At 46.9% G+C, this 12,289-nt stretch overlaps 1 protein-coding gene across 1 annotated transcript in view; it reads left to right on the top strand.

Annotated features, from left to right (window-relative positions):
* Positions 1-1,518: 1,518 nt before the first annotated feature.
* Positions 1,519-12,289, top strand: part of OTOR (otoraplin) — a 32,123-nt gene continuing 21,352 nt past the window's right edge. The window contains exons 1-3 of the mRNA XM_068232448.1: positions 1,519-1,713; positions 6,175-6,317; positions 9,862-9,972. Of these exons, the coding sequence (XP_068088549.1) occupies positions 1,590-1,713; positions 6,175-6,317; positions 9,862-9,972 (378 nt within the window). The 5' untranslated portion in view covers positions 1,519-1,589. The remainder of the gene's footprint in view (positions 1,714-6,174; positions 6,318-9,861; positions 9,973-12,289) is intronic.

Here is a 12,289-nt window from a genome sequence, read left to right as displayed (position 1 = left end):
AATTTACTGAGTTCTTCAGCAAGTTCAATGCTAGGTGGAGCGTGCTGGGGGGGAGGCTTGTAATTGGTGGCTGCTTTAAGGCCTTTCCATACGGCTCGTGAGTCTTTTGAACAGAGGTTTTGTTCCATCTTCTCAGCGAACTTTCTTTTGGCAACCCTCAATTCACGATTAAGGTCATTTCTCTCCCTCCTATATTCCTCAAGGTTGCCTGACTTATGCGCAGCTTCCTTGCGCTTCCGAAGTTGCCGTAGCTTGTTGGAGAACCATGGCTTGTTGTTCGGGAAGATTTTATAGGATTTGGTTGGTACACAGGAGTCCTCACAAAAGCAGATGTATGAGGTTACGTTCTCCACCCACTCATCCAGGTTTGGTTCTTCCAGAGCCTTCCAGTCCGTACAGTCGAAGCAGGCTTGAAGTTGGAGCTTGGCCTTAGTAGACCAGACCTTGGAGGACCTGAGGACTGGTTTTGCTGACTCCAGTCGCCTCTTGTAGGTGGGGATGAGGTGGACGAGGCAGTGGACAGAGGAGCCCAGCGCGGCCCCCGGGACAGCTTTTAATGCATCTTTCAGTACGGTATAGCAGTGGTCGAGTGTGGCCGAGTCTCTCGTGGGGCAGGCAACATGCTGCTGATAGCGCGGAAGCTCGTGGCGGAGGTTGGCTCTATTGAAGTCGCCCATAACTATGAACAAAGAGTTCGGGAGAGACGTCTCCCACTGGGAGATGGAGTAGCTCAGGTCAAGCAGGGCAGAGTTGACATTGGCGTAAGGTGGGATGTACACTCCAACCAAGACGAAGGAGGAGAACTCCCTTGGTGAGTATACTGGCCTGCAGTTAACAAGAAGAAGCTCAACGTCCGGGGAGCATTTCCTGGCTAGTACTGAAATGTTGGGACACCATGCAGAGCCGATGTAGAAACAGATGCCGCCGCCTCTCTTTTTCCCGGACAGAGCAGTGTCACGGTCAGCTCGGATGAGGCTGAAGCCTGGGAGTTGTAGGGCCTCATCAGGGATATCCTTGTGGAGCCAGGTCTCTGTGAAGCAAAAAACTGGGGTGTTTGCGCTGTACTCCCTCCTGTCGCAGAGGAGGAGCAGTTCGTCCAGCTTGTTGGGCAGGGAGCATACGTTTCCTAGGAAGATTGAGGGGATGGCTGACCTACTACTATTCAAATCAACTACAGAAGTGAATATTATCAGCACAGGACCAATAAAGAGTTAATACTGTGTTTTAGGGGTGGGACCCTCGGGTCCCCTCTAGCCCAAGGGCCCCGATGCAGTCGCTACCTCTGCACCCCCCATTGCTACGCCACTGGCAGTATTTTATTTAGAGTGTGTGTATGGAGTTTTTCCTGTTTGTACGGAATAGCGAAGCTACTAAGTGTCTTCAGTAAACAGTTGCACAGGAGCCCTCTTGTATCCACGTGCCCATGTGTGTGAATGGAATGCTGTGTAGCTCATTTCCTATTGGCTGCCTGTGTTTAGCCAGATGTTCAGCTGCTGCATATATGCACTGCAAGCGATTATCGGTGAGGAGGAACACGGGACACTCTTCTGAGGCACTGAGCAGGCTCTGGGGAGGAAACGCTGGGAGAAATGGCTCACATTGTTGATGTTGTGGTTATAGTTTTATGCCTTGGATTTATGCACCAAGAGGCAAATGGAGTTTACATGGAGAAGTTGGCAAGCAAGAAGTTGTGCGCAGATGATGAATGCATTTGTAAGTCTGCCAGAAATGTAAATTCTACAGCATTTTTCCCCTTATTTATGGTTTGCTAATGATTTACTCTCACATTAAGATTCATAGAGTTCCAGGATTGCTTTTAATGTTAGCCTTTTATGTTTATATAGCAGCATATCTGCTAATAGTAATGATATGCAGGATGCCAGGGCAACCAATCAGGACTGAAGTTTTGGAAGCGTTCTTCAGAGCTGCGCACAATAAAGCTCTTTGTACTGTTATTTATTAATCTCTGAAGGATGATGATAAAACTTATAGAGAAACGTATTTTTCCTTAAGAATACTAATATAGCCGCTTGAGCAATGTTGGAAACATATGGATATGTAGTTAAAACTGTCCCATCGTTTGCTAGCTATTGGCTGTTGGAAATGAATCAGAATTGTATGTTTCTTTTGTGGATGGACAGGCCTGAAATAACTGTTCCTCTTTATATTCTTTCATTCCTAGCAAACATTGCAATATCATTCTCGTAATGCTTATTATTATAATGATTATTATTGTGTACTTATACAGTATATAGCACTGACATCTTCTGCAGCACTTTTACATATAGTATATCAGACCCGGGACAAGATCCTCCAGCACCCAAGGCTGAGACACCAAAGTGCGCCGCCCCCATCCCTCCCACCCCAGCCGTCACACACTGATTGCTATTAGAGGAAGAGGTGCCCCAGGGCCCCCAACCCCCCAACACCTTAATCTCTAGTTATCTGGCTTGCAGTCACTGCCACGTATCCCCTTTTCTTATTTCTTTCTGCTTCAAACACAATAGGGAATGGTAGCTGAGTGTGTTGTGCGTCCCCTCCTACACTGCGCCCTAAGGCCGGGGCCTCTCTCGCCTCTGCCTCGGCCAAACCTCTGCCATAGCTATTCCCATAAAACACACAATTTTCTAACTCCCAGCTAAAGCAATTTCCTACCTTTATTTGGTTAGCAGGTGCCAGTCACCAATCAGATGTACACCCTTTGCCTGCCGTACCAAATCTAGCAGGAATTGCATACATTAAGTAGCATTCAGGTGGGAGGCTTCAGTTGGACATAATCGTGGATTGCGTCTGTTACAGGGATGCCCCGTGTAGGCACATCTCCCGCACGGTCCCCTCCTTAACCACTCACCTGTCAACCGCATCCTGGAAGCTGCAAAAAAATGTTAAAATCACAAACAATGGTTCGCACAGCAGCCGGGGGCCCCAGTCTCTCTCACTGGCTGGGGCCTTGAAACCACCATACGATACCCAGAGGGAAGTGTGGGTGGGCCCTGGACCTCTCACCCCCAGTGAATTCACCCCCACTGCCTCTGAACTGAATGCTACAAAACACACAATTTGCTCACTCCCAGCTAAAGCACTTTCCTGCCTTTATTTGATTAGCAGGCGCCAGTCAGCCAATCGGGTGTACTGTCTTACACCCTTTGCCTGCCGTACCAAATCTAGCAGGAATTGCATAAATTCGGTAGCATTCAGGTGGGAGGCTTCGGTTGGACGTAATCATAGATTACATCTTTTACAGGGACACCCATGTATGGCCAAATTCAGGAGCATAGCAATTGCTTAGCTGTCACAGCAGCTGCTATGGCTCCAGTGCCAAGGGAGTGCAGTGTACCCCTAACTTGCTCAATGCTATTTTCACTCTTTGTGTTTCTCTATCCTGATTCCTGTAGTTAAATGGAATGACAGAGCTCAGGGATGGGGATGTAGGATGACTGCAGTGTAGGAATTGGGAAAAACAGTGGGTACAATCAGATGCAGAGCCTTCGAAAAAAATGGGCTGAGATGGTGTTATCTTTCACGCAAACCCTCCAGCTGAATAGTATGAAGTTCCTCCCCTGGAGTTGGGGAGATCGCTGGTCACAACATCCCTGTCCAGCACAAGTTGTTCAACTTTCAGGGCAGAAGGGTGGTGGAGGTTGATCTACAATTCACTTTGGGCCTGAAAACACTGTTGTGTAGGGCTGCAATGCAGGTGGATGGGCATTTTACAGAAACACATGGCACCTGCATTCCTGCATTACTCTCCATTGCAGTGGTGCCCCATTCAGCTAAGTGGAAATGCATGCAGTAGTGTATTGTCAGAACACACTGCTGCACAGCACATAAGGCAGCCCATCAGAGTACTGTCTATGCCCTGCCTGTCCCTGCATGTCACACAATGATACGCATTGCAGAAACCTGCTTACAGATAACTTGCTGGCAATATCTGGCAGATATCGATGCCACAACATGTCCACCTGTTCATCCGTTTAGATAGATTTCTGGACGAAATTGGTCAAAAGGATCAATCAGGCAGGCTGATTGATCCTTTTGACCAATTATGGTTGATCGGGTGCGCAGCAGTAACGAGTTGAATTTCCAGACGGATCCCCAGCCAATCTTCCCCCAACACTCACCCCCAGGCCTGTGCTGAGTGTCGCAGGCTCACAGTCACGCTGGCATGAATCTCTCTCTGCCTCCCCGGTGCACGGAATCTTTTTGAATTGTCACTGTGTGTGCCTGTACCATGTGACACCATCATATGTACCGACATCACTACAAGCATCGATGTCACATGGTACAGGTGCTCATGGGGGCTATTCAATAAGATGCCAGGCAGCGGAAGAGGTGAGGAGGTGCGCCAGCAAGGCAGGTGTGCCTGCAATACTCCCTACAGGCGCTAGGGAGATTTCCAATAGATATTATGCTGAAAAATATGTACAGTATAAAAAAAAAAGGTTTGGCATGGTCATCGACAACCCCTCTAATAGGTTATGCCCTAGGCATCTGCCTAGATTGAATGTGCTTAAAAATGGGCCTGCATACCCTTGCGTTTATTTAAAGGATACCCGAAGTGACATGTGACATGATGAGATAAACATGTGTATGTACAGTGCCTACAAATAACTATGCTGCGTTCCTTTTTTTCTTTCTCTGCCTGAAAGAGTTAAATATCAGGTATGTAAGTGGCTGACTCAGTCCTGACTCAGACAGGAAGTGACTAAAGTGTGACTCTCACTGATAAGAAATTCCCCTTTTTATCTCTTTCTTGCTCTCAGAAGCATTTTCTGCTAGAAAAGTGTTTTATAGTTGGAATTTATTATCAGTGAGGGTCACACTGTAGTCACTTCCTGTCTGAGTCAGGACTGAGTCAGCCACTTACATACCTGATATTTAACTATTTCAGACAGAGAAAGAAAAAAGGAACTCAGCATAGATATTTGTGTGCTAGGCACTGTACATACACATGTCTATCTCATCATCTCACATGTCACTTCGGGTATCCTTTAAACTCACAGAAGCAGAAGGTGGGCAGTGCTGGTATTCAAAGAAAACTCCACTTTTGTTAGAACATTGAAAGAAGCATTGGTGCTGCACAAGTGTTTCCAGAATTTAATGTGATAACATATTTCCATTTCAATTTGTCACCAGCTGTAAATTTTCAAAACATCCAGTAAGCTCAACTTGCATGCTTGGGGGCATAACTAGTGGGGAGCAGCCCCTGCGATCGCACTGGGGCCCAGAGCTGCGGAGGGGCCCAACTACTAACCTTCCCTTCCTACTATACAGGGGACTATACTCCAGATCAGGTGGTTTTGTGGCTACACTTGTTATGGGTGTGAAGATCCTGATGGCCACACTTGTTTTATGACCCCAAGGCCATGATGGGCACCAAGGGGAGGCCAGGGAATAGGTGTGAACATTGTGTGTGTGTCTGGGGGGGGGGGGGTGCATGAATTGTATTTATGCTGCTGTATGAAACCATGGCAACTGCACTTCACTTGGAGTTCAGGCTATCCAGGTACTCTCACTTTTGTTGGACAAAAAGTTGGTTGCACAGAGCAGGAGCCTTTATGAATCATTTTTGACACCTGCACTAATCAATAGGCTGCCAACAAACTCTATCACTACCATCTGACAGTTTCCATTTCATGCACACATGGACAAGATTAGCCAGCTGTAATAATGTATTTACAATGAATCCTTTCACTGTAGAGCAGACGGAATAGTTTGTGTATTTTCCCAGCAAAAGTGAATTTTCCCTTTAACAAACAAGAGCGAACATTCCAAGCTAGGATTGAGGGTTATGCAATTTCCTCTAAACATACAAGAGAGAGCGTGTGTGTGTGTTTGTGTGTGTGTGTGTGTGTGTGTGTGTGTGTGTGTTGTTTCATTTAAAATAACAAGCATGTACCAGAGTGATTATACTGCCATGTCCTGACCCACCGCCATCTATCTATAGCTAGCCGGTGTAATAACATTATTGTTGACATTTATAGGCTCTCCCATAATCATGTAAACATATTTTGTATTGCCATAGAAAGGTAATCAAACTCCTGTTTGTGCTGCTCAAACAAAGATTAATCCTCAAACACCGCTGGCTGAAAGCAACCCATTCCCCTCCAGCCTGAGATGATGCTGACAATATTGGCTGATCCTGAGTATTCTGTGTTATTGTTCGCCTTTCAGATGCCATATCTCTCGGTGAAGCTTTAGATGATTACCATGCACCAGACTGCAGGTTCATTAACGTCAAGAGGGGAGAGCTGGTCTACATCTACACCAAGCTATTACCACAAAGCGATGAGTCCGGGGAATTCTGGTCCGGCAGTGTAAGTTTTATAGTTATCGCTGCATGTCGCCAAACGCTGTATGTGTAATCACCACATGCCTGTACCCATGTTGCGAGATCGTGAAAACGATCGTTCGTCGCTCCAAAAAATCGCCGGTTGTAAAAAAAATTATATTCCAAAATTCTGTAGTGGGTGCGGGCCTTCACTGTTCTCACTCCTAGGACTCCACTGTGAGTTAAATTCACCCCAGACCATTTGTCAGTGTCACAACCGAGAACAATGGATAAATGGACATGCCAATAGATCCAATGTTAGCTGTAAGATCCATTCCACAACAACAACAACAAAACATTTGTAAACCACTTTTCCCCATAGGACCCAAAGTGCATAAGCTTGTCTCAGATCAGTGCATACTGTAGTGGTGTTTACAGGGGGGAAGTTATGTGATCATAAATGCCAGACTAAACAGGTTTCTTTTCAGTTTTGATTTAAGCATGTCCACAGTTGGAGCTGTCTTTATTACATTTGGCAAGGCATTCCACAGGGTAGGGGCAGCATGACAGAAAGCTCTGGCTCCAAAGGTTTTTAGTTGTACTCTGGGGGGGGGGGGGGGGGGTTAAGTTATTAGATCCAGGGGTGTAACAATAGACCCTGCAATCGATGAAGCCGCAGGGGGGCCCAGAAGCCATGGGGGCCCTATGGGGTGAGAAGTTTATTTTTCCTGTCCTGAGAGACTGACAACTAAGGGCATGTAGAGAAAAAGCTTCCTGCTCTTTGTACAATTGTTCAAATGACTGCATCTGCTTAGTCACTGATAAGGAATCATGCAAAGTTTTGTAGACAAAGATTTGTAGACAGTCCCTATTCAGTTTTCAACAGGGTCTTGTGTACAACGCCCAGCCCCCAACCTCTCCCCCCAAGTGCTCTGCACTTTAGTGATGCTGGAGAAATCTGTAGAACCAGTTCTGATCCATCAGGGATGGACAGTGTGAGTGTAATAAGCTGAGGCTGGAAGCACACTCATCTGTCAGTTTTCTGCATGGGTTTTCTGCAAACCATGTGTGTCTGCATGTGGTGGCTGGATGGTGTACTGGTTAAGGGCTCTACCTCTGACACAGCAGATCTGGGTTGGAATCTTGGCTCTGCCTGTTCAGTAAGTCAGCACCTATTCAATAGGAGACCTCAGGCAAGTCTCCCTAACACTGCTACTGCTTTGAGTCGTGTCTTGTGTTAAAACATGCATGTTTTATCACAGAAGTTAATGTAATTGATAGAGAAAGTGCCTGCAGTGCTGCACTACTGTCTGTTTTTATCTGCATGAAGAAAACAAATTCAAATGTGCACTAGCTTATTGTATAACATTGGTTCTCAGTTTACCTGTGCAGAAAGCGAGGGGAGGGGGAGAGGGGGCCCCATCCAAAGTTTTACAGGGAGGCCCAGTAATTTCTAGGTACGCCCCTGATTGGATCCTTTTGCTCTGAGGTTGTGGGAGGTGTGATGCAGTTGCAGCAAATCTTTCAGGTATCCTGGCCTAGGTTGTGTAGCATGTCCATGTTCACACATGTCCATTTCCAATGCATCCGTTGTCTCCACTGCGGTAGAGGGATGCAACGTCCCGTCTTGCACGGCTTTTTGATACATTGCATTCATTACGTATGCCGATGGACACAATAAAGCACTACAGAGATGGGCTTCATCTATTCTCACTAGTGCTAAATCATTGCAAACTAGCTGTGGCTTATACATTTGAAGGGGCAGCATCTATCTACCAGCTGGAAACAGCAGCATGAGATGACAGCACAGAATCCTCATCTGTCACTGCAAGCCAGCAGAAACTGTCATGTGCCCTGTCCCTGGTCATGGGGACTGAAAGCCTGGCATATAGAGCCACCTCCTGAAACCAATACACCAAAGTGGGAACCATACAGCGGGAGAGAAGCGCGGGGCTCTGTATGGAGATGTAGACTAGGAGCAGAGCGAGGGCTAGAGTGCCCAATGCCAGACAATAGGGTAATAATAATAATAATAATCACTGCTTGAAGACGTCTAGGAGGTCCACATCAATATCCGCTACGGCTGTAAGAATGTCAAGCTGCTAAGTGCAGTCATTTGACTGCTGGTGCCGAACGGTGGTTTCCTGTAGAACTACTGGGCAGACAGAGTGTGGTCTACTCTGTGATTTAGCAATAGTTGTGACCAGTGTGTACCTTTGTCTATATGCCAAGTATCCCATTATATATGATTCCTGTAGCTGTGAATGGCCACCTCTACATATATAAATAAACTGATGGACAGTGACACCCAGAGGTGACCAGGAGGGATAGGGTGCTGCCTTTGTTAGTATCAAAGCAGCCCTATTAACAAGCATATATTTATATCACCCAAAGGCTTTTATTGTGATCCTGTTGGCCATTATGGATCTATGGCCGCTTTTCAAAAGCAGCTAAAGGGGGTGAATTCAACGCCAGTCACCTGCTCCTGTCCACCAGGTCAGGCACTTGCTAGCGGTCAGCACAGGTGGAGGACAGGCAGCCCTTCATGAAGTTGCGTCAGAGTATGGTGGCTGTGGTCCTCAGACACAAAACTAGATGGGGTTTTTTTGCCAGTGTCAGACATGACACACACGTTGTTAACAAATACTGCCATTCAGCTACATGTAAATACAGCCCAATGGCACTTGTGGCTGGCAGCTAGGAGTAGTGATGGTCATGTCTGGGAGAACTCATGGAGAAGCATGTGATCAGTTTGGTCAGGTGATAGATATGCAAGTTTCTGATTTGCTAGTCATGATCATGTGCTAAAGCAGGATGTGACCAAAGCAAATCAGATCTTTGCAAATCTACCAGCTGATCAAACAAATCACATGCTTCTCCGCAAGTTCTCCAAGACATGACCATCACTAGCTGGGAGGCTGAACTGCCCGACAGGTCGACAAGCGTGCAGGTCAGCCTAACAAGGAAAAGAAGCCTGGAAAATATAACTGTTCATGATGTGCCTGAGATAATCCAAAGTGAGGTTTCAGTGGCGTAGCGATAATGGGATGCAGAGGTAGCAACCGCATCAGGGCCCTTGGACCAGAGGGGCCCTCCATCAACCACTTTATTCAGCACTGGCAATAATCACCGCCGTATGTTCTTTGATTAGTTGTTGTAACCATTTATAGACGGTTCTCCTGCCCAGCTCACGCCTCTCTGACACTGCGGGTGTCATTGGTGTGCTTTGGTGCTCCATATCAATTGTTATGTATACAGTGCTTGAGGGAGCCCAATGTAAAACTTGCACTGTGGCCCAGAGCTCCTAAGACACACCACTGTGAGGTTTGTCTTATCACATTGTACTCTTCATGAAGCAAGCATGTATAGGTGGAAGGATGGAATGCAGTTCTCTGTTAGCAATCTTTAGACACAAGTGTGATGTTCCAGTTGTTGCAGCCACATGTGATCCAGCTGCTTGGTTAGCACAAGCTGTGAGATTTGGCTCTGGGATTGTTGAATGGAACGACAGCTGCATTGCATTGCTCCATTCCAGTATGAGCCTGTGTGAACTGGAATTGCGCTGTACTAATTCTCCTCCTCACTGACAGGTTTACAGTGACCAGTACAGGGATCAGCAGGGACTTGTTGGATATTTCCCCCACACCCTTGTCACAGAGCTGGCTGTCTACCACGAAGAACTTAAAGAGTTCCCCACCACGGTAAGTCTGACAACTCCATAAACACAAAGATCAATTGGAGACACTTCACTCGCTTCAGTGTCTCTTTAACCACTTCAGGACCATAGGCTTACACCCTCCTAGTGACCAGGCTATTTTTTACAATTTAGGGCTCTGCAGCTTTAAGAGCTCGCTGCAAAGCCATACATCCGTGCACACATATGAACCCCCCCCTTTTCTGAACACCAACAGAGCTTGCAGATTGCTGCTGCAGGCAGTATTTTTTTTTAAATTAATTTATTTGTGCATTTATTTTAAATAAAATTGTGTATTTTTCTTTCCTGCTCCTCCCTCCCCCCCATCAGCCAATGACAGCGATCGGCCTATGAGATCGCTCTTAAGCCTCCGGTGACACAGCTGTCCCCAGTACAGCGCTGCCATAGATCGCAGTGCTGTACAATGTAAATAGATGGAGGTTTCGCTGTCTAACAGTCTCCTATCGGCAAACGTCGCTGGTAGACTGATGACAGGGCTACCAGCATCCCGACGCCTATCGGCATTAGGCGGTCGGGAAGCAGTTAAACAATACCAGTTGCCTGGCAGCCCTGCTGATATTTTGCTGCAGTAGTCTCTGAACCACACCAGAAACAAGCATGCAGCTAATCTTGTCAGATTTGACAATAATGCCAGAAACACCTGATCTGCTGCTTGCTTGCATACTTGTTCAAGGTCTATGGCTAAATGTATTAGAGGCAGAGGATCAGCAGGGCAGCCTGGCAACTGGTATTGCTTAATAGAGATGGTGCAAACCTCCGATTTTCGGTTCGCGTACCGCGTTCGCTAACCTCCGCAAATATTCGTGAACATGCGAACTTTCGCAAACCACAATAGACTTCAATGGGGAGGCGAGCTTTGAAAACTAGAAACATTTATGCTGGCCACAAAAGTGATGGAAAAGATGTTTCAAGGGGTCTAACACCTGGAGGGGGGCATGGCGGAGTGGGATACATGCCAAAAGTCCCGGGAAAAATCTGGATTTGACGCAAAGCAGCGTTTTAAGGGCAGAAATCACATTGCATGCTAAATTGGAGGCCTAAAGTGCTTTAAAACATCTTGCATGTGTATACATCAATCAGGGAGTGTAATTAGAGTACTGCTTCACACTGACAGACCAAACTCACTGTGTAACGCACCGCAAACAGCTGTTTGTGTAGTGACGGCCGTGCTGGACTGGTGCGCACCATGGCGACAGTGCAGGCCTTGGCAGTTTTCAAGCCCATATGGTCGCCAGGCTGAGATAGCTCAATGACAGAACAACAGTGACTGTCCAGCTGATCGAATTTGGTCTGTCCACAATGAAGCAATGACCTTATTATCTTTGGTGTGCCACCCCCCGAGACACTCATATAACCGTCGGCCATTGCTTCATTGTGATACGCAAGTCCCTTCACCGCGGCAAGGTAACGATCACGAAGGGGAATTGACACATGTACATGCCTTTTGTTTTGTTGTTGCAGCTGCAGTGCAGCCAGAAAAATTAGGCAGGCATGTACACGCCCCTGAAAAATTATTATAGCGGCCGCTGCTAGCAGCGGCCTTAAAAATTCAGGAATCCGCCTGGAGTCCTGGTGGACCCTGTTGGTGGTGGCGGAGAAGGAAGTTAAGCGGCCTGCAGGCAGAGATTCTGTGTGGGGAGCAACTTAGTCATGGGGCAGGCAGTCACACGGCGTGCAGGCAGAGATGCTGTGTGTGGGGACTGACTTAGTCTTCGGGCGGGCATTAGCCCTCCGGGATCCATGCCTCATTCATTATGATAAAGGTGAGGTACTGAACACTTTTTTGACTTAGGCGACTTCTCTTCTCAGTGACAATGCGTCCAGCTGCGCTGAAGGTCCTTTCTGACAGGACGCTTGAGGCAAGGCAAGACATAAGTTGGATGGCAAATTGTGACAGGTCTAGAGATGTCGCGAACCGCCGATTTTCAGTTCGCGAACTTCCGCAGAAGGTTCGGTTCGCGGAAAAGTTTGCGAACCGCAATAGACTTCAATGGGGAGGCGAACTTTGAAAAATAGAAAAAATTATGCTGGCCACAAAAGTGATGGAAAAGATGTTTCAAGGGGTCTAACACCTGGAGGGGGGCATGGCGGAGTGGGATACATGCCAAAAGTCCCGGGGAAAAATCTGGATGTGACGCAAAGCAGCGTTTTAAGGGCAGAAATCACATTGAATGCTAAATTGCAGGCCTAACGTGCTTTAAAACATCTTGCATGTGTATACATCAATCAGGGAGTGTAATTAGAGTACTGCTTCACACTGACACACCAAACTCACTGTGTAACGCACCGCAAACAGCTGTTTG

This window comes from Hyperolius riggenbachi, chromosome 4 (assembly GCF_040937935.1).
Source record: "Hyperolius riggenbachi isolate aHypRig1 chromosome 4, aHypRig1.pri, whole genome shotgun sequence".
Taxonomy (NCBI): domain Eukaryota; kingdom Metazoa; phylum Chordata; class Amphibia; order Anura; family Hyperoliidae; genus Hyperolius; species Hyperolius riggenbachi.
This window is presented reverse-complemented; position numbering and strand designations above follow the sequence as displayed.